The 27,688-nt window shown below is 43.3% G+C and overlaps 2 protein-coding genes across 12 annotated transcripts in view; one reads left to right on the forward strand and one right to left on the reverse strand.

The window, feature by feature from the left end:
• Positions 1-27,688, forward strand: part of SH3D19 (SH3 domain containing 19) — a 218,617-nt gene that overhangs the window by 36,942 nt on the left and 153,987 nt on the right. For 2 of the 11 annotated variants that reach the window (XM_058666778.1, XM_058666766.1), the window contains exon 2: positions 232-267. The exons of 7 other annotated variants lie outside the window; for them this stretch is intronic. In XM_058666778.1, coding sequence (XP_058522761.1) covers positions 232-267 — 36 coding nt within the window. Of the gene's footprint in view, positions 1-231; positions 268-27,688 lie in introns of those variants that run through there. 2 more of the 11 variants (XM_058666765.1, XM_058666769.1) reach the window with 1 other exon arrangement.
• On the reverse strand, positions 15,163-20,366 carry LOC131480796 (serine protease 33-like). Its single transcript, XM_058666779.1, has 7 exons — positions 20,171-20,366; positions 20,008-20,046; positions 19,701-19,860; positions 17,077-17,351; positions 15,851-16,017; positions 15,435-15,689; positions 15,163-15,309 (listed from the first exon to the last, which is right to left on the reverse strand). Exons 1-6 carry the CDS (start codon positions 20,223-20,225, stop codon positions 15,444-15,446), a joined length of 942 nt encoding a protein of 313 aa, XP_058522762.1. The 5' UTR covers positions 20,226-20,366; the 3' UTR covers positions 15,163-15,309; positions 15,435-15,443.

The following is a 27,688-nucleotide window of genomic DNA, read 5'->3' on the forward strand; positions in this document are numbered from 1 at the left end:
TGGTCCTAAGAAACAGCCAACCCTAATGGCACCTTGGTCTCAGGCTTCTGACCTGTGGAACTGTAAGAAAATAAAGTTACTCAGTGTGTGGTAGTGTGAAACTTACGGCAGTCCCAGCAAAGTAGTGCAGACAACTGTGTAACAGTGACATTGGAATTGTCGTAGGACAGACCTGGAGGTCAGAGCTGCGAGGGAGCTCTAGATTAATGACATCACAATGCCTTCTAACAGGATGCAAACCAGACACTCAGCTTTCTCCAGCAATAGGTGGGGGCCAACCACACTTCATGGCTTTTCTCTGTATTCCCCTATAAACTGTCCAGGCTTTTCCTTATTTTAGGTTCAAATTCCCAGTCTTTGGTGCAGTTTTTTTTTTTTTAATTTAGTTTTGTTTTTCAATTTACCAGTACATGTATTTACAACTGCTCCTTGTCCTTAAAAAGATAGGAAGGAGGGTGCAGCATGATAGCCTAGTGGCTAAATCTTTGTATTGCGCCAGGATCCCTTGCGGGCACTGGTTTGTGTCCTGGCTGCTCCACTTCCCATCCTGTTCCTGGAAAAGCAGTAGAGGATGACCCAAAGCCTTGGGACCCTGCACCCATGTAAGAAACCCGGAATAAACTCCTGGCTCCTGGCTTTGGATCGACTCAGCTCTGGCTGTGTGGCCACTTGAGGAGTGAACCAATGGATGGAGGATTTTTTCTCTCTGTATCTCCTCTTTTTAAATCTGCCTTTCCAATTTTAAAAAGGAAAATGGAGTTGCATAAATGTGGTCAAGTAGGCAGCAGTGGCTGTTAGGGCAGGACAGAGGCAGGCTCTGTTGCCCTTCAGCACAGTCGCATTACGATGCTTGGCTCCTGAAACATTTGGAAAGGATTTTACAAGTGAACACTTGGAAGAGGTCAGTTCTCTGCATACTTCTTTTCTGACTGCTACACTGTGGAATTTTATGCAGACATATTTTGTGGATCCCTTTGTCTTCATTTGTGTCCACTTGATGGACTTGTCATCTTCCACTCTGTAACATTTATGTTAGTTCACATACGTTTTGAGTTATTTTATATGTGCTGTTTTTTTTTACAATTTGTACATTCATTATGGTCTTGTGTCATTCACTGTTATTTTATCATTCTGTAATGTTTCTCAGTCCTTTTTACCTTATTTTTTCTGACAGTATTTCAGCTTGCAGTGTTCATTTCTTTGAAGAAGCAGGTTTTTTATTCATATTTCAACCATATATATGGATGTGCTAATAACTTAAGTGTAATTTTTTAAACAAAGTCAGACTTTAGTTTGAGATTTGCCTTCAATTAATGTTTGGAGTAAAGGTAACTTCTTACTTACTGTAAAGAAATGCTAAAATTCAATTCTGGACAGACATTTCTCTCTTTTTAAAAAATTATTTAATTTTTATTGGAAATTCAGACATACAGAGAGGAAGATCTTCCATCCATTGATTCACTCCCCAGGTGGCTGCAATGGCTGGAGCTGAGTCAATCCAAAGCCAGGAGCCAGGAGCCTCTTTGGGGTGTCCCACGCGGGTGCAGAGTCCCAAGGCTTTGGGCCATCCTCAACTGCCTTCTCAGGCCACAAGCAGAGAGCTGGTTGGGAAGTGGGGCTGCTGGAATTAGAACCAGCACCCATATGGGATCCTGGCACGTTCAAGGTGAGGATTTCAGCTGCAAAGCTACTGCGCAGGGCCCTGGACAGACTTATCCAAGTAACAGACACTTGTGTAGACACTTGTTTTCCTTGAAGAGTCTTGTGGTTGTCCTAGATCTTTGATTTATATCACTGGGTAAGTCTGAAGCACTAGCCTTTGTGTATTGGTGGGCTTACTTACAGAGCTTATTTTTCCCCTTTCGTTTTCATGTTTTGTAAAACTATTTTCATTTTGGTTTATGTAAAAATTAAGTAAAAAATTATGTAAGTATCTCTGGTTGTAACTGAGGCACCTGCTTTAGTCTGAAAATTTGAATGTAAAAAGAATGAAATCATTATCCTGCTTTTAAACTGAAAAGTAAAAGGAAGGAATGAGTTGCCTTGATTTTCTGTACAAACTGTAATTCAGAATAACAGAATAGGCTTAGTTGAGGGTAGAATTCCAACTGGTGGCTATGATTGAATTTGGAGGCTGGTAAGTCGCCAGTTGTAGCCACTCAGTAAGTAATTGATTCAGGGGGAGATTGGTTATCAATCGTTGAAGCCCTTGATGGAAGATTGATGGAGGACTTTCGCTGCCACCATTTGAACCCTCCTATTACCATTAACATCACTAGAAGTGAAGCACACTTCCCTGTGCCTCATGATATCACACAGGGCAACACACAAGGTAACTCGTATGAAATATTGCCCCCCCAAAGTGAAGTTTGACTCTAAAACTACTTTCACTTACAGAAAGTAGAAAGGATAAAGGAGTAAGTAAGTTAAATTATAGCACAAACAAGTACAAAATAAAAGTAGTTATATCCGGAATGTGGGACATTTTACAAAGTATCTGATCCAGTTTTTGTAAAATGTCAGTGCTGGGGCCAGTTCTTTGATATTGCTGGTAAAGCTATTGCCTATAGTGCTGGCATCTCAAGTGGACACTGGTTCGAGTCCCAACTGTTCCACTTCCAATCTAGCTTCCTACTAATTTACCTGGGAGAGTACATGAACCCATGTGGAAAACCTGGGAGAAGCTCCTGGCTTTGCACTGGCTCAGCTCTGTCCATTAGACCATTTGGGGAGTGAACCACCAGATGCAAGATTCTCATGCTGTGTCTTGCGAATAAATAGAACAAATCTTTTTTTCAAAGACTATACTATAAAGGTGAGAAGGGAGAGAAATGCTTTCCAGATTGTAAGAAACTTAAAAGACAGGGCCACCATTTTGGCGTGATGGGTCAAGCTGATGCCTTCAATGCTGGCATTCCATATGAGCACTGATTTTCACCCTGGCAACTCCACTGTTAGTCCAGCTCTCCACCACTGGCCTGAGAAAAGCAGCAGAGGATGCCCAGGTGCTTGGGCCCATGCTGTCTACCTGGGCAACCCAGAAAAAACTGCTGAGTTTTGACTTTGGTATGACCCAGCCCTGGGAGATAGGGGAGCTGTTGGGAGGCGAGGCAGTAGAGCAGCAGATGGAAGATCTCTCCACCTCTGTAACTTTCAAATAAATAAATAAACATTAAAGGAGAAAAAGGACCCAGGCTTATGTGGCCCTTGTTTGGATCGCGATTTGACAGACGCTGATGGTAAAAAAAATTTTCTTTGATATAATCATAGGAATACAATAACAACCAGAGCATTAGATGATATGAAGGAATTGTTGGTAATCTTTGTTGATACAATGATGAAATTGAGTTATATAAGGTATTGCCTATTTTCATTTTATTTTTAAAATGAGTATTACTTTTTTCAAAGTTTTTATTTGAAGGGCAGATGGTCACAGTGGTTGTGTCTAGACTGAAGCCAGGAGCCAGGAGCCAGGAGCTTCATCTGCATTTCCCGGGTGTGTGCAGGAGCTCATCCTTCACTGTTTCTCCAGGTGCATTAACAGAGACATAGATGAGAAGTGGAACGACCAGGACTTGAATGGATGCTCATGTGGAGTGCTGGTGTTGCAGGAGCAGCTTAACTTGCTATGCCACAGCATTGGCTCCAGTAACACCTATTTTTAAAAATCAGATGGGGGTTCCGCATGGTGGTATAGCAGCTAAATCACCACCTGTGTTGCTGGCATCCCATTTGGTCACCTGTTCATGTTCCAGCTGCTCCAGTTCTGATGCATCGTCTTGCTAATAACCTGGGAAAGCAGCAGAGGATGGCTCAAGTCGTTGGACTCTGCACCCATGTGGGAGACCTGGAGGAAGCTCCTGACTTCAGACTAGCCCATCTCTGGCTGTAGTGGCCATTTCAGGGAGTGAATCAGTGGATGGAAGACCTCTGTTTTTCCCTCTCTTCTGCTTTCTCTAATTCTGACTTTCAAATAAGATAATTTTTTAAGAGGATCAAGGACCATTGAGTCCAATACAAATATAAGCCAAAATCTTATCATTTTGGCAAATGCTTCTTCTGATTTTCAGTCCATAGTGCTGCTCTGCTGTAATCATGGCTATGGTAGTATGATCTCAAACCAGTCACCTTTCCCCTGTAACTTATGTTGTCCTACTGTACTGTAGAGGCATTGGGGTCAGTTGATGGCCTCAAATTCTTTACACATGTAACATTGAATTATGTATTTTTTTCCCAAAGATTTTATTTCTTTTTATTGCAAAGGCAGATATACAGAGAGGAAGAGAAACAGAGGAAGATCTTCTGTCCTTTGATTCACTCCCCAAGTCGCTGCAATGGCCGGAACTGTGCTGATCCGAAGCTAGGAGTATAGAGCCTCTTGTGGGTGCAGGGTCCCAAGGCTTTGGGCCGTCCTCAGCTGCTTTTTCAGGTCATAAGCAGGGAGCTGGATGGGAAGTGGGGCCAAAGGGATTAGAACCGATATACATATGGGATCCTGGCACATGGAAGGTGAGGACTTTAGCTGTTAGGCTATGGTGCTGGGCCCACTTCTTGTAAGTCATGCATTTCAATTTAATTAATAAGTTTTGATTTAGTTAATAAATTGATTTCCTTGAGGACACACTCTGTCATCCACTGTTTTTTTTGATTTCCCCAGATGGCTGGTTTGATCCTAGCTCTTCCACTTCTAATCCAGCTTCCTGCTACTGTAAACCCTGATACCCACCTAGAAGACCTGAATTTGGCTTGGCCCAGTCCTGACTACTTTGTGCAATTAAGGAGTGAGCTAGAAAATTTAAAAAAAAAATTGTCTCTGTCTGTGCCTTTGAAGTAAAATGAAAACAATTAAGGAATACTCATTAGAAATATTTTAAATTTATCTTGGAATAAAGCTCTTGTTCTCCCTGGCTCTTTGCCTTATTATCCAATGTAAAGATATGCTTGGGCTGCAGTCACCTCTCTGCTGGCTCCAGTCTTACTCTCACTTTTTGCCTAGGCCCTGATGATCCTTTACCAGTTCTCATTGGCAGGGATTGAGCTGCTTCTTTTGTTTAATTTTTTAAAGATTTGTTTGTTTGTATTTGAAAGGCGAAGTTACAGAGAGGAGAGACACAGAGCTCTTCCATCCATTGGCACTCCCCAAATGATTGTAATGGCCAGAATTAATCTGATCTGGAGCCAGGAGCCAGGAGTCTTATCCAGGTTTCCCACGTGGGTGCAGGGTCCCAAGACTTTGGGCCATCCTCTATTATTCTTCCAGGCCACAAGCAGGGAGCTGGATGAAAAGTTGAACAGCTGTGTCTTGAATTGGCACCTTTGTTGGATGCTGGCACTGAAGGCCAAGGCTTAGCCTACTATGCCATGGATGTTGCTCTTGTTTTAATTGCCAAAAGAAAAGGAAAACTATCTTCCTTAATTTTTTTCTCACTTGTACTAAAGAAATTCTTCGTTACAGTTTGGCTTTCCATGTCTGTAAGTCTCACTAAAACAAAAATTTTAAAAAAGCATTTTCAGTTGGTAGGGCAATACAGAGAGAGGGAGATCTTGCATCCACTGGTTCACTGCCCAAATACCCACAGTAGCAGAGGTTGGGTCAGGCTGAAGCCAGGAGCCCAGTGTCCCTTTCCTGGTCTCCTCCATTGGCAGCCAGAACCCAGGTCCTGGAGCCAGCCTTTGCTACCTCCCACAGTGTGCAGTAGCACAAATCTGGATCGGTAGCCATGTGAAGATTCAGACGCAAGGACTCTCCTGTGGACTGCAGGCATGTTAACAGCTAAGCCAAACACCTGTTCCTAGATCTCTGATTTTTATTTATTTAAAAAACAAGATTTGACATTTTCTGTTTGCAATAGGCTGCATGCCAAATGCTGTAGAAGGTCAAGAAAATAAATAGGATTATCTGTCTTCTCCAGGCTGTTCCCTCTTCAAAAGGAGAAGGAAAGCTGTGTTGAGCCATACACCTGCAGATGGAAGCTGGGAATAAATAACAAGTGTAAATAACTAAAAACTGCTGTAGTTTGGAAGAGGGTTATCTCCCAGAGGTTGTCTGCCATAAGCTTGGTGGGCAGATGGTAGTACTGTGTGGGTGGAAACTGAAAGGGCTGGGGCCTGGTGGAGAGTGATTAGGCCATGAAGTCTCCACCCTCCTGAGTGGACTAATGCTGGCTTGCAGGAGTGGGTCAGGTTTGAGAGGCTGTTCAGAGCAAGCCTAGCATTTCCTGGCTCTGTTTCACCGTGTCTGTGTGCTGCCACCTTGTAACCATCCACCATGATGTATTCAGAAAGTATCCACTAGGGGCTGTCCTGGTAGGGCTGATGAATCTTGGACCTTGAGCCTCTAGACCTGTGAGATGAAAAAACCTTTCTTTTCTCTAGAAAGTACCCAGCCTTAGTGATCTTGCTATAGCAACACATAATTAAGAACCCAAGGGCATTTGTTTTAGCATGGTGAGAGAAAGAGCCATACATGAGCTTACCAACAATGAGTGGGAGAAATTTGGCCGAGTGGAAGAAGGCAAATTTTTGGAGTCAATCCTGTATAAAAATGTTAAATATTAGCTGGGCGATTTTTTTCTTAGTTGAACAGATTTTATTTTGTCTTCTTTTCGGATGAGTGTTCAAGATACTCTAAGTCTGTCCTTAGGAAATGTTGGGCAAAATAGTTCCTTTTTTTCTGCTTTTGTGTTTTAAAGAGAGTATATTCAGTCATGTGTTTTATCTAGAAAAAGGTTATTTGTTTTTCCTTACTAATTCACCTCGAACTACTATGCCTTTTTTAGTTTTCACTATTTTTTTTATGAGTGACCAGTGGTTGCTTGTTCCTCATACTAAACAAGTCAGATCCTTTTTTTTTTTTTTTTTTTGTATGAAGTTCTGATTTTTATTCATGAGAATCCCACTCAAGCCTCAAGGGAAAGAACAACCTCAGGCAACCTTGCTTGGGGACCCCTGCTCTTGGGTTGCCCTGAATCAGTCTAGCGGGTACTACTGGCTTTCGGCTGTGGATGCCAGGGCAGCTGTTGGTGTCTGGGGCTGGCTCCATGCAGCAGCTCGTCTCAGGAACCTCATGATCATCCTGCCAATTCTTCTGCCCAGGCCCTGCCAGCTCCGGCCGAGCTGGCAGCTGAGCTCCCAGGCTCCTCTGACTCCTGCTGCAGGAACCTCTGCAGCTGGTCTTCACTGCTTCTGGTGATAGGGGTGGAGGGGGACGCCTCCACGGGCTTGGCCTCTGGGGTCCCAGGCTCCTTGGGCTCGGCTGCTGGGGTCCCAGGCTCCTTGGGCTCGGCTGCTGGGGTCCCAGGCTCCTTGGGCTCGGCTGCTGGGGTCCCAGGCTCCTTGGCTCGGCTGCTGGGCTGTGGGTGGACGGGAAGTCCACAGGGACAGGCTCTGGGACTAGGGGTCCTCTCCTGGCCAGGGTGGCGAGAGGCAAGCATAGGACTTGTACTGGGTGACATGGGCTTGGACTCCTGCTGACCCTGAGGTGATAGGTGCTCATGGCTGCTCAGGCTAGGCTCACTTGCCCCTCCCTCCGGTCCGTGAGCCAAGGCACCCTCTGCAGTATAGTCAGACTATGCCTGGAGCCTGAGGTCCAGTTTGAGCCCTTCTCATGGAGCGAGTGGTGCTCCTTACTCTGTGTGTTCTGCCCCAGACTGTAGCCCCCAGTGCCTGAGGCATCACCTCCTCAGAGACTAGCAGCAACCCCAGGCCCTGCAGGTACTGCTGGGCTTCTGGGTCTTCAGAAACCCCCAGGGAACTGCATGAGGGTGACCTCCGTGTCCTGTTTTTTCTCTGGGCAGGGCTTAAACTAAGTACACTGCCTGGCCTATGCTTTGAAGCCTGTGCCGCCATGGCCTCTGGTAGGGGTCCCAGGTGAGCAGCCGTCCCTGGAGGTCCTGTAGCTCTGGGCTCACCACAAAAGGCATCATGTAGCTCCCGCACAGCACTGAGCACCGCAGCTTCATCTCGTCCGCCCCCTTGAAGAGCAAGTAAGCCATCAGCATCCTAAATAGGATGACTCCCACATTCCGCACATCAGCTTTGAAAGGGTCATATGGCCTGATCGGGAATACTTGCTGGGCACTGTAATCAGGAGTCCTGGATGCACAAGCCTCTCACCAACTGGCCCTCAGGCAGCTGGTGGCTGAACCCAAAGTCTGCCAGTTTGACATGCAGGTTGGAGTCCAGCAACTATTCTCTGTCTTGAGGTCTCTGTGCTGCACACTGCCTGTGGCAGTACTCCACGGCCTCCAGCACCTGGCCCAACGGGTCCCTGGCCTTGTCCTCCTCCAGGCCGCCACAGTTCATCATGTAGCTCCTCAGGGTGCCTCTGCCCACCAGCTCCATGCCCAGAGGTGCCAGTCCACTCAGCCCACCTACAGCAGCTGAATGATGTGGACATGTTGCAGGCTGCTGAGGATGTCTGTTTCACGCGACAGGTCCCTCATGCTGTAGGGATTGTCCTCCTTGTCAGGCTAGTACCACCATGCCAAAGGTGTCCCAGCTGAGAATGGAAAAGAATTCCAGTTCTAACTTGATGCTGGCTTTCCACTGGGTGATCCCTGACTACTCTGTCTCTCAACTGCTCTAAGGGATTGACAAACTCTAATACGCAGCCCTAACTGTGCTAAGAGAAGAAAAAAAGGTTGACCAGGGTACTAGAGGCTAAGATAACTAAGACACAACACTATCTAAGCTGACAACACTAGTATGGGATGGCAAGACTAAGGGTTATCTAACCAAAACTGAAATCAACAAACAAGAAAGCCACACATTGCAATGGGGGAATCTCAACTGAACTTGAGCTGTGGTTATGCAACAAGGAGGAGGAATCCACCATGGTGGGAGGGTTTGGGGAGGGGTGGGGAGAACCCAAGTATCTATGTAACTGTGTCACATAATACAATGTAATTAATGAATTAAAAATAATAAATAATAATAATTTAAAAAATGGAGACATGACAGAAACTTGAAAAAAAAAAACCACACAAAGCAGCGCGATCTAACAGCACTGACACTGATAAATCTAACCACGCTAGCTATCTAAAAGTGGGGGGCACAAGAAATGAATAAGACAAAGGGGAAAAACAGTAACTAGGTAGAAAATAACAAACTAAAACAAACTGGGAAGATGGATAAACCAAATAGAACATCATATACCACTAACAGTTGCAAACGCTAGATGAGTCCAAGTCACACAGGTCACCAAAATAGCTCCCTGGTAAGGTGGACAAAAACCCAGGCGTATTATAGGCTGTGGGAGCTCTGTCATCACAGGGCTCCTTATGAAGTCAGTGCAAGAAATTGACCAATTGCTGTCCAGCAGGCACTTGTATAAATGTTGGTTCTTGTGATGTCAGAGCAAGGCAGGGACCAATCACAGCTGCAGATACTCCTGGGGTTGGGGAGGGTTTCTCAAGAGGTTTCTACGTGAGAGAAAATGAGGATACTACAGATTTTGGCTTAGGTCGGTGATACCTTGCTGTTGATTAATTGATTAATTTACAGCCATAGGGTATTTCAAAAGCCTTTCCATTTCTGATTTGAACAGTGACAGTAATTCCTTGCCTTTGAAGACCTCTCCAGTGTCCACACTTGCAGTACACATTCCTGTAACCTCTGAATGATAGATCTCAGCTTGATAGCGTCCCTTCTCTGGCATCATGATAGTATGACCATCAGGTACAATATTCACCTCTACAGAACTGCAAAAAAGGTATTCATGATCATTTTCTCCTAAATTTGTCATCAGATTCATCAATCACTAAATTCATCAGCCGCTGTTATGCAGAATAGCAGTGATTCTGCCAATGAGTGTATGCCAGTAAGGCATTCACAGGAAGATGAGAAGTCCCCAGTAAACTCAAGTGACATTTTAATGTTAAATGATTGCCATCTTTAGTGATTCTGATACTCAGAAGCTGTAAGAAAGCTATATGTGATAGCTAATTTGTTCATTATTTGATTTAGTCATCTTCTGTCATTGGGATATTCTCCAAGTTTGTCTTTTGTTTTGATAGGTGTTATTTTCTCTGTCAGTAGAACATTTTTAAGCATCATTTGTATGGCAGATCTGGAAGAGGGGAATTCTTTCAGGTTTTCTTTTCTCTGGAAGAATTTTATTTTATTCCCAAAGACAAAGGAAAGCTTTGCTGGGAAAGTTATGCTGGGCTGACAATGTTTTCCCTTTAGAATCTGGAATATGTCACTCCGTTCTCTTCTGGCCTGTATAGTTTCCTCTGAGAGGTCAGCTGTGAGTTTGATTGGGTTCCTCTATATGTTAATTTATTTTTCTTTCACATGTACGTTTCAGAATCTTTTCCTTATGTTTGATTGAAGAGAGCTTGATTGTCATGTTTCATGGTGAAGATCGCTTTTGGTCAATCCTGTTGGGAATTCTGTGCCTTTTTTGTATTTTGTTTCCCAGTTCTTTCTCCATATTAGGGAAATTTTCATTTGCTATTTCATTGAGTACATCTTTAAACCCAGCTTCTCTTACTGTTCTTTATGGAGCTCCCATAACTCTTACTTTCAGCCTTTTAATAGAGTCCCTTACTTCTTGAGTATTTTTCTGACCACTGCTGAGTATCTGGTCACTGCAACACCACTCTGCTGTCTGCTCTGCTTCCCCATGTCCCCATGCCCACAGGTGTCCAGGTGTCCCTCTGGCTTCAGGCTGTTGTCTCCTATTTTCTGGAATTGTACCCTCTCTACTTCATCCTGGCTAATGATTCTTCATCTGTTTAAACTCATCTTCATCCTTTTCTACCATCTTAGCTGTGTGATTTTAAGCTGTCTATTTAACAATTTGGATGTCTGTTTATACTTGTAAAAATAAGACAGATGATATATTCTTGAGTTGATTAAAATTAAATAAGATAATGTTTAAAGTGATTGGCATATGGGTCTATGCTGTGACACAGCAAGTTAATCCACTGCTGGAAATAGCATCCCATCAGAGATGCTTCCTGGGCTGCTGCATGTCCAATCCGGTTTCCAGCTAGTGTGCCTGAGAAGGCAGCAGAAGGTGGCGGAAGTGGGCCCCTGCCACTCACGTGGAAGACCTCAGTGAAATTTCCTTTCTCTCTTTTCAGCCTGACTATCCCCAACCAGCACTGCTCTTGGACTGGTAAACCTTTAGATGGCAGATGATCCATTTCTTTCTCTATTTCTCTTTCAAATAAATTAAATCTTAAAGAGGATCGGCATAGTACATAATATAGAAGGGTCATAAAGTAAATGCAATTTCTTGTGAGGGTTAACAGATTAGATAAAGATGTTATGTCACACGAAGAACATGCTTAGGTAGATCTTTAATAGGAAGCGTGACTCAGCTCAAGTCATTTCTGTCTTCACTGTGGGCTTGTAGCTTTTTTAGCATTTAGGATTCAGGCCTTTTCAGAGCACTTAGAATAGATGAAGTTCAAGTGACCAACACACTACATTTTAGAAGACTTATGGTTATTTTCATTGAGGGCAATTGTTTTAAACCATTATTCCAGATTTTCTTTTTTCTCATCCAGGGCCACCCTTCTTGGTTCTAAGTAGGGAAGCCATTTGAGTTAATGGGTGATGGTTTGGGGAGGTGTAAGACTAGAACAATTGGAGGTGACGAATATCAAGAGCATTTCACTTGCCAAGATGAAATATCCTGTTTTATAAAACCTGACTAAAAAGTACTTCTCTATTATAGAGCATGTTTTTCTGAGTAAATGCAGCTTTTATGTTTATAACAGCTTTAATACATGTAGTTTTATTTAATTCTCCCTTTTTGGACTCCACACTGACCATCCCCCTTCTTAATATTATTGATCTTCCAATAGAATGATGGACTCTCTGCCATTGTCCATGCCCACAATGTCTGGATAAACTTAAATAGCAGAATGATGGATTTATGACTGCTTATGAAGGACTATGCTATTGCAATAATATAGGGGAAATCAGTGGGGGGTTGGAGAGGGAGTAAAGGAAACCCCACAGCCTATGGAATTGTATTATAAAATTAAAAAAAAATATTGCTCTTCAATCCATTCATTCTGTGATTGATTATATTAAAGGTTTCTTATGCATCATTCCTAGTATGTTGCCTTGAGATAATACCCAAGTACCCAAGTTTAGTTTATTCCTAAAATATGTAATATATGCATTTATTAAAATAACTGTTCTTTTCTTATACTTGTGAAGTTTAAATTTTAAAGGATTCTGGTGAGCAAGGAGTGGTGCAGTAGTACTGATTAGTGAAAACAGTTCACATTCCCAGCAGTGAACAATTTCCCAGCCTTGTAGTTTGAAGTATAAGGATCATCTAAGATTTCCTGAAAGGCAAACTTAAATGTTGAGCTGTCAGCACTCTGAGATTATTTTATTTTATTTTATGATTCTCTAACCTCCTTTATCTCCTATGTTTATTGGCTCTGGTATCTAGATTGTTTCTTTCATGTTCTTTTATCTTTTTTACTTATTTAGAATCTCATACTTTTTCATAATGTCATATTCCTTGCTTGCAATCCTGTAGTGTTGCCATATTTTTAAAAAATCTGATGAAATTTTACTGACATGAACAGTATCCCTTTGAGAATAAACTATAATAATTCTTTGAATCCTGCTTATTATTTGTATATTAGTTACATTTGGGAATTTTTTGAAGTTCTTAGTACCTTACTATGTATGGGAAAACTTTTTAATGGCGCAGATTTAACTTATTTATTTTGCAATTATTTTTGCAAATGAATGAAGATTGTCAGTTTTTAACAAATATTTTATTTGGTATTTAATAATATTTGAGCAAGGGATCTTTGCTTTGTTCTTGTTCATAACTCCCTTTTATTTTGTTTTATTCTACATTTCAAGTGATACACAACATTGGTACTTTAAATGATGAAATTAATAAGTGAGCTCAGCTCTGGCTGCTGTTCAGATCCCTGTTCTTAACTCTTCTCTGTATACCAGAGAACCAGGAAAAGGAATGATGCAGCCAGATATCTCACATATGAAATACATTCTTAGAATGTTCTGTGGTCCCAGATTGTTGCACATTGGAACAGTCACTAATAAGTCTCCCTGAAGTTGTGCCAGCTGTGAAGTGCTTTCCGTGGGTGAGGTCAGCGGGAGATCCAGGAGGAGTTATCTTCTGAAAGCCTCTGTTTAAAGCCACTTTATGCCTCTATTGCATCTGTGATTACCAAATGCAGTGAACCTTAGTTTTCCAGCCCCAGTCTGGATTCATTTTAAAAGTTTATATAGTTTGGCCCTGCACAGTAGCCTACTGACTAAATCCTCCCTCATCTTGCATATACCAGGATCCCATATGCAAGTCAGTTTGTGTCCTGGCAGCCCCACTTCCCATCCAACTCCCTGCTTGTGGTCTGGGAAAGCAGTCGAGGACAGCCCAAAGCCTCAGGACCCTGCACCCACATGGGAGACGTGGAAGAAGCTCCTGGTTCCTGGCTTCAGATTGGCTCAGCTCTGGCTGTTGTGGCCATTTGTGGAGAAAATCTACATCTACTGGTTGACTCCTCAAATACAACACCCAAGGCTAGAGCAGGCTGAATCCAGGAGCATGAAACTCGTTTGGGTCTCCTGTATGGGTGGTGGGGACCAAAGTTACCTGAACCAATCCTGCTGCCTCTCAGAGTTCACATTAGCAGGAAGCAGGATCAGAAGCAGAGGAGCTAGGACTGGAACTCTGATAGTGGGTCTCATCCCCAAGTGGCCTCAACCATTGTGCCAGGCTCCTCCCCGTCTTCCCCACTTGGTACATGAAAAAGGAGTCAAGATGGTCCCCAGTAATCTTGCCTGATAGTCACACTTCCTGGACCAATGACTAAGAATAGAATACAAGGATTGGCTTTGTGGTATAGTGGGTTAAGGCCATTCCCTGTGATGCTAGCATCCTATATGGGTGCTGGTTTAAGTCCTGGCTGCTCCACTTTCAGTCCAGCTCCTTGCTAATGCCATTGAGAAAACAGAGGAAAATGGCTGGCATGCTAGGCCCCTGCCATCTACGTGAGATAACCTGATGGAGTTCCAGTGTCCTGGCTTCAGTCTGGCCCAGCCTTCACCATTGTGGCCATTTGGGGAATGAACTAGGGGATGAAAATTTGTCTATCTTTACCTCTCTAACTCTACCTTTAAGATAACTCTGGAAAAAAAAAATAGAATAGGAAGTAAAAAAAAGAAAAGAATAGGAAGTAAGGGGATGTGTTTTGTTTTGAGATTAGGTTATAAAAAACCTGTGGCTTCCATGTTTGATACTCTCTTTCCCTGCATTAGATCATTCACTCTGGAGGAAGCCAGTTGGCATGAGGCAGTTCTGCTGGGAGACTGGAGTAAGCTTAGCAGTGGATCTGTTGAGGCCTGCCAACAGGCATATCTTGCAAGCAGACTGTTTCCCAGTACAGTCTTGAGATAACAGTAGCAGTGGCTGGGACAGTGGTAATTTTTTTTAAAGATTTATTTACTTATGAAAGTCAGATTTGCAGAGAAGAAGACAGATCTTCCATCTGCTGGTTCACTTGCTACATGGCTCTAGTCTCTACCACTGGGCCAGGCTGAAACAAGAGCCAGGAAGAGTCTCCTGCCTGGGTAGCATGGGCCCAACACTTCAGTAATCTTATGCTGCTTTTCCCAGAATATTAGCAGGAAGCTGGATGGGAACTGAGCTGGGACATACAGCAGGGCCCATATGGGATGCCAGCATTGCAGGCTGTGGCTTTATGTGCTGTGCTACAACACCAGCCCCAATGGTAGTCTTATGAAAGGCCCTGAGCCATAACAAGCAATCAATCTAAGCCCCCCTGATTACTGACAGAAACTCAGACCACTGGTGGCTGTTTTCACCTACCACATTTTGGGAATCATTTATTGTACTAAAAGTTGAATATTACCTAGGCTTTTCCAGCCTGGGCTGCCTGACTGGGAACCCTTCAACCTTCCAAATCCATACTTATTCTGCAGAATCCAGACTAGTCTAGTCCAGATAGTTTTCAATTTAGATTAAAATAAGGACAAGCTGTCTTGGTCCTCAGCTTTTTCATCTACAAAATGTGGGCCAGCTGAGTTCCAGATTCCTTTTGGCCCTAAAGTTCCGTGCTGCTCTGATTTCCCATTCCTTGTCTCCAGTTTCATCAAATGAGTGAATGGGAACAAAATGATAGAATCAATTCATTTAAAGAAATATTTTAATTGAAAGATAATCATACGTTTCTATGTGGTATAGTGTGATTTTCAATATGTTTATGTGTTGTGTTATGACCAGTAAGGATATTCATGCTTTCAAATATTTACTCTGGGGATCTTGCTTTTGAGGCTGACCTGGGGGGAAAAAGGCAACAAGATTAGGTTTAGGGGAAGGCAAACTTACATCAGTCTTGATGATTCTTTAAAGTGTTTTCCTTTTTCTTTATTTTCAGTTGTCACTTCTTCCTAGCCATACTGACCTTAAGTAGTTAGGGTGGGCCCAGAAAAATCAGAGGCAAAAGCATCACAGGGAGGAGCCCCGAAAGGTCTATCCAGGGCGTAGCAGAAAGCTCAGTAAATGAGATGGCTGTCTTCTCAATCCAGGATTTGTAGAAGCTGATGTTTGTATATATTCCAGGCTCATTGGTTTGAATGCAGTTTGTTCCCCAGGTCACAATTCCTGCCAGGACCCAGAAATCATCAACTTGACACATCAGAGGGTCTCCTCTATTGCCCTGAGAAGGAAAGAAAAGTTGGCTAGTTAGTGTACATTGCTAAGGGAAGGAGTCAGGGCCTACGAAGACACTGCTGGGCTCACCCTGGGACTCTGAAAATACAAGATGTGGAGGAAGGATTCTGGAGAATGGAAGGGCTATGAAACATGCCTAATTCTTACAATGCACTGATCCATGTGTTTCACTGGGATCAGGGAGCAAATCGTGGCTTCACTGATGATGAACTCTTTTCTGTTCGTCAAGTTTGCATTTTGATAATAGTTATTGCATGTTTGGAGGTCAATGAGAGGCACCCTCAGTTCCTTTAGTGTGTAAGATGTCTTGCTGTCTGTAGGAACAGAAAGAATTAGAAGTAGCTTTTATAAATACAGAATCTTTTGCTGACTTTCGGAGACAGCAGTTCTAATGTCCTGCTCTCCTGTTAGGTGGCATCCTGATTTGGTAAGTAGCCTAAAGGCCAAGCTGCTTGACTGTACACAATGCTAAAGACAGTGGCTCTTCCTCAGCACAAGTCAGCAGCAGAATATTCCTGTCATTTGGAAAACCTGAAATAGTAATGATACCAATTAAATGGCTTGTCTTTGGAATTTTTTTCTTATTTTTAGAAGAAATAAGGGGCTGATATAATAAGCTAAGAATAATCAAAATCATTGGCCCAGGAATGAAGCTCTATTTTACTTGCAAATCTGATCAATTTCCTGGGACTGAGTGGCCTTACTTTCCTGAACACACTTTCATTTCTGCTTTCCATATCCACCTACCTACCCATGCTCCAACAAGGTGTATAGGGAACACTATTATGTCTCAGATTCAGCATAACTATCCTCTTTTCATTGCCCTGTTCTATTTGCTCCTAAGGTATTTTCATTATTATTAAGCAAAAACAAAAGCAGATATTAGAAGAAATTATAGCAAGAAATATGGAGGGTCCAGTGTTGTGTTATAGTGCATAAAGCAACCATCTGCAGTGCCAGCGTCCCATATGGGTGCTGGTTTGAGTCCTAGCTCCTCACTTCTGATCCAGATTCCTGCTAATATACCTGGGAAAATAATCTTAAGATGGTTCAAGTGTTTGGGCCCTGCCACCCAGTTGGGAGATCCGGAAGAATCTCTTAGCTCTGATCTAGCCTAGCATCGGCCATTGCAGCCATCTGGGAAGTAAACTAGCAGGTGGAAGATGTCTTTGTCTCTCCATCTGTCTCTTTCAGACAAATCTTTTTATTATAATTATCATTACAAATGAAGCAAAGAATCAAGGAAAATCTGAAGTCTGTAGTATCCCAGAGTAATTGCCTAGAAACGTCAGGAGATCTGATGTTAGGGGTGGGATAACGAGACAGAATGTCAGTTGAAGAAATATGGTTGAGAAAAATCTGCTTATCCTCACATTGGTGTGTTCCGGAATAGCCCCATCCAGTCACCCAGCAGTAGGATGTGTTCTTCAGCTGAACCTCAGGTGAGGGCAGGCAGATGGGCAGGACCACAGGGCCATAAGAAACTGGGTAGGCCAGTTCTACCACAGCAAGGGCGCCAAATATGTTTCCTGAGAAGTCAGGATGGGTAATAATCCGGGATACAGGAATTATCGTCATTCTGGGGTCTGGGTGTCCAGTGATCTGGAGTGACCCCACCAATACACTGTATTTTGTGACATCCTTTGACCTGAGAAGAAGAGAACAAATACCATAAGTTTCTTGTGGTTCCTCTGGGGGGTATCCCTGCAAAGCTCATTGTTCTGAAAGTTGCATTTTTCCATTAGCTCTTCATAGCATTTTAAAAGCACTGAGCCTCTCTGGAGACTGTGAAACTAAGATAGACAAGATCTGGCCCCTATAGGACTATGTTCTTTTTTATTATTATTAATTGGCTTTTTTGATACAATTTAGTTGGCACTGGGCTTTCCCTTGTCCCTCCCTTAAATTCCCTCCCCTCCCCCCTGTTCTCCCCTTGGACTGTGCACTTAAGGTGTGTATGTGTATCAAGGAGAAGGGATGGGAAGCAAGGAACAGACTAATAAGTTCAGTTCAAAATCTAAAATTGTGATAAATGTTAAAAAGAAAACTCAGGATTTGAAGCAATAAAAGGGAAAGGGAAGAGTCTTTGGATTGAAGAATCAGTGAAGAAGTAACTTTGTTGAAGCAGTAACTTCCAGGTCATAAAAGGTTAAAGAAGAGATAAAAGGAAAGGCATTCCAGACCAAGGGAATGCAAAGGCCCTGAAGGTGCTTGGAACTTGGCAGTTGCTCTCTAGAAACAGAATGAAAAGGTTGGAAAAGTTAGCAGATGACTGCTAATTCACGGCTGTTGGCCTCAGTTAGGTGTCTGGGTTTTTTTCTTGTTGCTTGGTCAGCCATTGGAGAATTTGAAGGAGAGAGTGACATAATGTCTTGTCTTTGGTTGTTTTGAAGAATTATCCTATTTGTTTGAAAGACAGAATTAGATCACGCAAAAAAGTATCCGTCCACTGGGTCACTCTCCAAATGGCCCCAGTAGCTAGGGCTGGGCCAGGACAAAGCCATGATCCCGGGTCCCGAGGCTCTGTCCAGGTCTCCCATTTAGGTGTCAGACACCCAAGCACTTGGATTATCTTCTGCTGCCCTGCCAGGTTCTTCAGCAGAGGGCTAGATCAGAAGGGTGTTCATATGGGACACCAGCATTTTGGCTAGCAGCTTAATTTACTGAGCTGTAATGCTAGCTCCTGTGATCTGTTCTCTGACTTAAAAAAACAAACGAACAAACTCACTTTTTGGGAGTTGGGCATTTAGCTTTGCAGTTCAAACACCTGTATCCCATATTGGATTACCTGCTTTCAATTCCGGCCTTCCATGCCTGAGTCCAACTTCCTGCTAATGAGGAAAACCAGGAAGGCAGCCATAACTCCAGTGACAGGATTCCTACCATCCCTGGAAGAGACCTGGATTTTGTTCCTGGCCCTGACAGCCCAGCCGCAGCTCTGTTGTGAATATCTGGGAAATGTACTAGCAAATGAGATTGTACTCTCTTGTTCTCCCTGCCTTTCAAATAATATTTTTTTTTAAGATTTGTTTATTTTTTTTTATTACAAAGTCAGATATACAGAGAGGAGGAGAGACAGAGAGGAAGATCTTCCGTCCGCTGATTCACTTCCCAAGCTGCTGTAATGGCCGGAACTGTGCCGAGCCATAGCCTGGAGCCAGGAGCATCTTCCGGGTCTCCCTCATGGGTACAGGGTCCCAAGGCTTTGGGCTGTCCTCGACTGCTTTCCCTGACCACAAGCAGGGAGCTGGATGGAAAGTGAGGCAGCTGGGATTAGAACCGGCGCCCATATGGGATCCCAGTGCATTTAAGGCGAGGACTTTTAGCCACTAGGCCACTGTGCCAGGCCCTCCAATAATAATTTTTTAAAAATCAGTTTTTGTGTACATGGAAATGGCAGAAAGTATTGCATATTGCAGTACATTGCAGCTATGTTAGAGTCAAAGTATATTATTAAGTAGAAATAGCATGACAGCCATATACATTGGGTGTGCAGAATGAAGGACAGTGTCAGGCTTTACAGCTGTGTATACTGTTGAATGAAATCAGGAAGACAGATTAGGAGACAGGAGTGGTGCAGAAAAACAAAACAAAACAAAAAAGAGCTCTGTTTTGATCATGTTACCTTGAACTACCTCTGAGCCATCCAAATGGGAACATATCAGGATTAGGATAGAGATGTAGGTTTGAGTGTTAGCAAAAGTGTGGCATTCAAACCATGAGAAATACATTGACTGACACAGGGAGTGTGAAGGGGCCTCTGGACTGTGCATGGAGAGTGACGTGAAAATGAGCGGTGCTGTAAGGTGGTGGCTCTTCTGGGGGAATGTCTGCTGTGTGCAAGCTTGGAGGGGAAAGACTGGCAGCGTGGGAACCGGAATGTACTGTGCTTGACAATTACAAAACTAAAACAAAACAAACACCTCCTCAGCCTCCACCCAGAAACTCCAGAGACCCAAGTGCCATGGTGGCTGTCCGCTGTAAGACCAGCACTCACCAGAAGCAGCTTGCCATGGTCAGGACCCACTTCTTCGAGATAAGAGTGGCCGAGCAGATGTGCAGTGAGCCCTGGCGGATGCTGGCCTGCCAGGGCCATTGGCCCACGGTGGCCTGTCGGCCCGAGGCGATCCCCGATGTGACTGCAGGCCGCCCACAGACTGCCGACACGGAGGAGAAAGGTCTAGAAGCCCTGCCTAGGATCCGGACCCTCTTGCCCAGCCCTCCAGCCCTTCTTCTCCCGGCTCTGCTCCCACAGCTTCCCCTCCCTCAGGCCCTGCCGGCTGCCTCCGGCTGAGCTGCCTTACTTGACTCCAAAAGACTCATCGGGTTTTCCTTTTCTGCACCTAGAGAGAGCAGAGTGGGAAACGTAAAGGTGTTCTTGACTGACTTGCAGTGTGATGGCGGTCCCTTGCCCCCTGCCCTGAGGAAAACTGCCTGCCCGAGCTTTACCTCAGCCCGCAGGCTCACCTGAGATCCCGAGCAGAAGGAAGAGCAGGAAGGCACCCCAGCCTGCAGGGCCCATGTCTCCTCAGCAGCAGCACTTTCTGCTCTTGGGCTCAGGTCCCCCAGGGAGAGGAGCAGCTGGGAGCAGCTGACAGGACCAGCTTCTCCTCTTGAGTGGGTTCCTCTCCTGTGGTCTTCACCCTCAGACACTGAAGAGATCCTACGGGAACAAGTGCAGCTTGCAGGAGCCAGGGGGAGGGGCCGGGACTAGGCGCCCCCTACTGTCCCGGATGAGCAGGCTGGAGCTGGGCTCTGGGAGGGCTCGCTCAGTGTGCCCTGTTCCTGACGGGACGAGTCTGGGCTCCCAGAGCGCACCCTGCTCACTCTGCCACATCCCAAGGAGACTGTGCTGGCGGCTCCTGTCTAATTCTGCCGTGACCGACAGGCCAGTAACCTGGGGCAGATCCCTGAACGGGGTTCGCCAAAAGGCTGTGCAGATTGGCTGCCTCAGGTCTTTGGCCTCATGAAGGCTTATAGGGCTAAGAAGAGAAAATAAAGCAAAAATAAGCCAGTCTGTTAGCTCATTAGGATTTCTTCTTTTCCTCAGTTTCTACCGTTGTAATTTGTTCTTTGCCTTCCTTAAACATCAGACATCTATTAGGTCTTTGTGTGTACAAGAGAGTGTGCTAGATGCAGAGCGGAATCTAGAATGAAGACTGAATCGTGGGGTCTGCTCGTCATTAAAGAGTGAAACAGTCTGCAGGCAGGCTTGGTGGTGTAGCAGTTAAGATGCCCTGCTTGGGATGAAAAGGTCCTTATCTGTGTCAGAGTTCTCGCTCTGATCAGTCAAATTCCCTGTTAATGTACACCCTGAGGCAACAGGTGATGGGTAGGTCCTTGGTCCCTGCCAGCCAGGTGAGAGACCTGGATGGAGTTCGGAGCACTCGGCTTCGAACTCTGGCTGCTGTTATCTGGATCATAGAAATTCCCTCTTTCTTTTATATCCTTACTTTGAAATAATTTTTAAGAAAATGAATTAATGCTCTAGTGGCAGAGGTGGAATAAGGAAATAACTCAGGAGGTTTTTAATGTATAATTTATGGACTGTCCATTTAGAAGGGAGCCAGGGATTATGAAATCTGAAAGAGCATTTGTATATGTGTCACAGGTCCTTCAGCCTCATTCCACCTCCACCATGGATTGCCTTGAACTTAGAAATGGCATGTAACTTAGCGCTGAGCAAATGTTGCTGAACAAATGTTGGTTGTTTTTAATAACATGATCACAGAACATTATTGAGACTGTTTTGTGTTCCAGGACCAGTGCTTGGGCACAGGCGGGCATCATAGGTACAATACATTTGATCTTAGCCAAAAGGTTGAGAAGCGATGCATCATAGGTACAATAAAAATTGAATTGGGTTAGAAAGCCTGTAGGATAAAAGGAGACGTTTATGTTAAAGGATTTTTTAAAAAGATGTTTTACAAATTTATTTAAAAGAATAGCACAGAAATATCTTCCATTCCCTGATTCATTCCTCAAATGACCCCAATGGCCTAGGCTGGGTCAGGCCAGAGCTAGGGGCCAAGAACTCTGTCTAGGCATAATGTGTTGGGTGGCAGAGGCCGGAGCACTTGGGCCATATTCTGCCTTCCCTGGTTCAGTAGCAGGGAGCTGGATTGGAAGCAGAGCAGTGAAGAGCACTTGGATTTGAGATGTTGGGTCCAAAGCAGTGGCTTAACTCAGTGAGCCACAGCACTGACCCCCATGCATAATTTTTCATGACACTTATTTTTATGAACTTTTAAAAGATCTCTGCATGCAAGGATTTCAAAAATTTTTATGCAGAAAATAAACTTACCTTTTAATTTCACCTTCCATAAACTTTTTGAAGTCCCCCAGGTACTTTGGGAAATCAAGAAGGAGGTTGTATAATACAGTCATTGAAATTGAGAATTAATCTAAGGCCTTTTAGAAACCAAGCAAAAAAAAAGTGCTGTAATATCTGATCTAATAATAAGCATACTCTTTAGTCAGTAGATACTTGTTTTCCCCTTGACAATAAATTCAGTGAGTTTGTGTTAACATAATAAGCAGTTTTGTGGAGAACTGAGGAGTGCACTTTGTTTTTTATATTGTCTCTCAATAAATGCTGATGTCATCATTTTCAATCATGATTAAGACATTTCTGGCTTAGTAAGAGTACTTGTATTTCTTGTTCGGCAAATCTGAAACAAAAGTACAACTCAGGAAAGATGCCTGTTTGCTCTTGCAGATGCCACTGTTTGCAACTGCTTTGGTGAGAGCCGTATTGGCTAGGTTCTGTAGACTCGCTTGGCCTTTTGTGTAAACTGAGGAACTAGTGTGTGTCCATGAACCTATCTTTGGTTTATCTGGTATTTTAAGCTGGACAATGGACTATGAGAAGACAGTTCTAGAGCTAAATAAAGGAAACCGAGATCTCAAAATAGCAAGCCACATAGTTCCCTATTTAGAAGGAAATATATAAGGCTTCAGATAGAAGGCAAAAATAATTTTGGCTGTAACACCCGAAGTTAGAGTTTATGTAATGCTAACATACACAAGCCATAGATAAGGAAAAGAATTAAAGTTCTTCGTTATAACTCAGACTGTCTTCTTGATTAAAAAAAAAAAAAATGTCTTCCAAGAATAAACTGTTGACCAGAAAAGCTTAAATGATTCTAAATAGTTTACCATATGGGATCAGTTATACAAGTTTGCCAGTATTTCACATTTGCCCAGTGTTTTTTATCTACACAATGACTCTGTGAGGCCAACACAAGAAATGGGAGGGTAAAAAAAAATCTGAGCATAAGTGATTGAACTAATTACTCTCTTACGGTACAATAGCAAAGCTGGGAGACACTTCTAGTTCCTAGTCTAGTAATCAGATTCAAACTCATATCTTCTGATTCTTCATAAACTCTCAATCCCTCCTTCCATGCTACAACAGATGACTAAGTCCAGGAGACCTCAATCGTTCACCCAGTAGTCCTTTCAAAAGTTCGTGTTGCTATTGGAATGTTTGGAAAGTCGTGAGTGGTATTCCCCGTTATTTCTCCCCTTACCTGAGGAAACACAAGAAGAAATAGCAAATTTGGAAGCAATGAATTCACCCAATTTTCCCTAAACCTTGGTCCTTCTCACCCTATCATTATTTAAAAAAATAATACATTTTAAAATGCATAAATATCTTTTTTTTAAAGATTTATTCATTTTATTACAGCCAGATATACACAGAGGAGGAGAGACAGAGACCAAGATCTTCCGTCCGATGATTCACTCCCCAAGTGAGCTGCAACGGGCCGATGCTGCGCCGTTCCGAAGCCGGGAACCTGGAACCTCTTCTGGGTCTCCCACGCGGGTGCAGGGTCCCAGTGCATTGGGCCGTCCTCAACTGCCTTCCCAGGCCACAAGCAGGGAGCTGGATGGGAAGTGGAGCTGCCGGGATTAGAACCGGCGTCCACATGGGATCCCGGGGCTTTCAAGGCGAGGACTTTAGCCACTAGGCCACGCCGCTGGGCCCAATGCATAAATATCTTAAAAAAGAGAGAGAGGAAAGAAAAGTGTGTGTTGTAGTAGGAGTGGGGTCCTGGCCCAATGATGTGGCATAGCAGGTAGAGCCACCATCTGCAGAGGCAGCATTCCATATGGGCCGTGGTTGAGATCCGGCTGCTCCACTTTTGATCCAGCTCCCTTCTTATGGCCTAGAATACCAGTGCAGTAGGGCCCAGCTCCTTAGGACCCTGAACCTGCCTAGGAGACCTGAAAGAGGCTTCTGGCTTTGGATCAGCTCAGCTGCTGCTGTTGCAGCCATCTGGAGAGTGACCCAGTGGATGGAAGATCTTTCTCTCTGTTTCTCCTTATCTTTGTAAATCTGCCTTTCAAATAAAATTAAATATTTTTTAAAAATAGAAGCTATATAATGTAACACAAAGCCCCCTTTCTGATGGTGCTTGTTTTGGTCTGCTTGTCTAATGACAAGAGCTTGGGAGATAAACAGAAAAGGTTTCAAGTGTAGGGATCCTGGGGTAGGGCTTGACTTTTAAATAGGATGATCACTGAAGTAATTTCTTGAGCACAGACTTCAGTTAAGGTCAACCAGGGCAGTGAGCATAATAAAGTCCACTGTGAGTTCTAAGGTTTGATCCTGTCAAATGCCAGCCAATAGATAGGTGGTGCAAGTGCTCTGCTTGTTTTGTTTTTTCTTAGTGAAATACAGAAATTATCCTTGGAAAACAAGGATGAGAACAGAGGTGTTGGGGGTTTAAGGAAAAGGGATTGACTAGTCCTACAGGAATATGGAAGATTAATGGGCTAAGCAAATAATACTAGGGCTGCTGCACACACAAGGATCCATTTAAATTAAGAGTGAATTTGGCATTGATGTGCATTCAACATAAGTGGAGACAAGGAAAGAGCAGAGAGTTACCTAAAACCAGTGTTAGGTTTTCCTGCCTAAGTATGAAGAAATAATATGGGTTATAAATCATTAACTTGAATTGGGAAAGATGAAAAGAAAGGAATAAGGGGATATAGTGAGTCAAAATAGGTAAAATCACTGGATTACAAATCCCAATGGGATTAAAAATTAATGGAATTGGTATTCTTATTGTAAGGGGTTTAAGAAAGAGAAATGGGCTGGGTATGTAAAATTGATCATGGAGAACGTGAGGTTATTGGTGATTAGCAAGGTCAGGAAGACTGTGAAAACAGTTCTGAGGTTTGGGGAAAGACCATTTAATCCTGAAAGCAGATTATGGTGAAACTGGCTTTTCTTAAAAGTGTCTCTGCTGAATAATCAAGTGATGATTTATCCAACCACCCTGCATTTTTTTGGGTGAAAGTTTTCCATTTGATTCACACAACGATATTGGGAGAGTTTTAGTCTGTGCACATACAGCTGTAGCAGGAATGCCTTCTTCAGCAGGCAGATGGGGAAAAAATCTGGTAAGTAATAGCTAATGAATATTAATTTTTTTAAATGGAATTTTCAAAATGTATTTATTTATTTTTAGTAATCTTAGTTGATTAGGGTACAAAGGGTCAAGGGCTATAGGAAAGTGGGTAATACCATTGTTTCCACACTAATATCATCATTTTTTTCCCTGTAGCTGGGGTCAGGGGAGAAACAAAGGGAAAAGCCCCACCCAGCCTCCCACCCATCCCAGATATCAATGTGAGGCATGCTCCGAGGGTCCTGCTCAAGTAGTTTTGTCAACAGTTCTGAATTGCTGCCAGTCTCGCCATTCCAATCACCAATGAAACCTATTCAGAATCCACTGGCTGACATAGTCTCTTCATGGTTGGGGTTCTGAGATCAGCAGTTCAGTTGGAGGGATCTCCAAAGAAACTTCATCTGAGATGATCCCAAACCTGATTCTTGTGTGAGTTTGCCAGTACAGTGTCCAGCACAGTCCGTCACCCCAATCAGCTTATGCACATGTTGGCGGTTGCAATTGCCGGGTCAGTTCTGTTTCCAGCCCTGTCTTCCACTTGAGCCAATGGGTGTTGCAGTCCAGCCTGATCCCGGCCCACTTCATACTTGGTCCTCACACAAACCAGTGGGAGCTGCAGCCTAGTTGGGGCAACTCCCCATAAGCCCCACCAGGCCTGCTCCCTGCCCTGGTTCCCATGCATGCCAGTATGTACTGCAGACTTGTTCAGTCTGTCCCACATCCCATTTAGTTCTCATACATGTCAATGGGCATTGAAGCCTAATTCAACCCAACCAACCCTACTATCTAGCCTACACACACACTGGCAGGTGCCTTTCTGTCTAGCCACCCCAGCCCCTGTTCTTTTTTTGTGTGCTCTCCAGTGGGAGTGGTAACCCATGAGGGAGGTGCCCACTATCTCCCTCCTAGGCCACTCCAACTCCCAAATTATGCACTCTCCAGGTGGTTCTGGAGTTTAACTTGACAGATTAAGTCCCCAGTGCCAGCCTCTGCTAGCTGAAGCTGCAGCAAAGTCCCACTAATATATATTTGAGAATCAGTAGTGCGGATTTAGCTTTAGTGATGCCTTTTCAATGGTTTTGTGGTTATTGTATGTAGAAAGTTGCATTTATGGTCTCTAGCCAGTTAAATAATTCTTATTGCTTATTACTTTCTAATACTTTATATATATCTTGAAAGTTACCGAGAGAGGGGAAAGAGAGATCTTCCAGCCACTGGTTCATTCCCCAAATGGTCACAACTGCCAGAGCTGAGATAGTTCAAAGCCAGGAACCAGGAGATTCCTCTGGATCTCCCATGTGGATGCAGAGAGCCAAGGACTTGAGCCATCCTCCACTGCTTTTCCCAGGTTATAAGCCAGGAACTAGATGGAAGGTAGAGCAGCTGGGATGTGATTTGATGCCCATATGGGATGCTGGCACTGCAGGAAGAGGATCAGCCTTTTAAGCCACCATGCCAGCCCCATGTCCTAATAATTTTTACAAAAGATGTTTGAAAACAGATCATAAATGTGAAACTAGGAAGAGTCGAGAAAAATTCTTTTATTTGAAGAAGTATCTTTAAATACTAAGACTTTCATAGACATAATGAGTACATACTAGGATGAAGGATATGGATAGGCTGTGAATGTATGTATGAGTGTATGTGTTTTGAATACCCGTGTTGTCAGTTTGTACTTGTAAGCACAATAAATATATACCCTTGAATGATTTATGATCCAAGCATTCCTGTAAGTACACATCTGTTTAAGACTCAAAACAATTTTCAATATGCACCTAAATGTTTTTGAGGCTCACTTTATATCTTTTAGTAGAAGATGATAGTAAAGTAACAGTTGGCCAACAAGGATGTTGTGTTGACAAGGGAAGAACTCAGTTACTTCCATTTCTAAATTAAAATATAAGTTTAGATCAGTATAAATTCACATGAAGAAAGTCTTGGAAGTATGTTTCCTGTGAATCTTTTTGTTAGTTTTTACAGAAGGCTGCCAGGCAGCAGTAGGGAGGGAAAGGCAAGAGGGAAGAGAATGGACTCGTATCTTGTGGTTGGTGAAGCCGAGATTTGAATCCATGTGTGTGGCTTCCAAGTGTGTGCTCTTTGCAGTGCTGTGTGAATTTGCTTTCTTTTAACCTTTATTGTAGAAGAATTTCTTAATACTCAAAAGCAGTTCTCCTGGAATCTGTAGGTCTAAAAATATACTGACTGGATTATTCATGTTTGAACATGTAAAAGTATTTTCTTATTAAATTAAAATTGAACTTCAACTTATAATAATATTTCTTGTTGCAGAGAGCACTTTGAAGCAGGGATCAGAAATCAAATGACACTAATGCTTCCTAATTAGAGAAATTTCTATTCAATGCTAACTAAAAGTGCTGGCTGTTCTTAATCAGCTTTGCGTAATTTTAAGCATTACATTTCTGACCATGGGCAAAATATTTTGTCCATTTCAAAAATAGCTATATTTTTTCCAGGCTGTCATTAGAAAAGGAATTTTAATAGGAAGGTATTTTAAAATGTCATACCTAAAAAATATATTTGATATGAAGTTAAGAAAAAATGC

This window comes from Ochotona princeps, chromosome 7 (genome assembly GCF_030435755.1).
Source record: "Ochotona princeps isolate mOchPri1 chromosome 7, mOchPri1.hap1, whole genome shotgun sequence".
Taxonomy (NCBI): Eukaryota; Metazoa; Chordata; class Mammalia; order Lagomorpha; family Ochotonidae; genus Ochotona; species Ochotona princeps.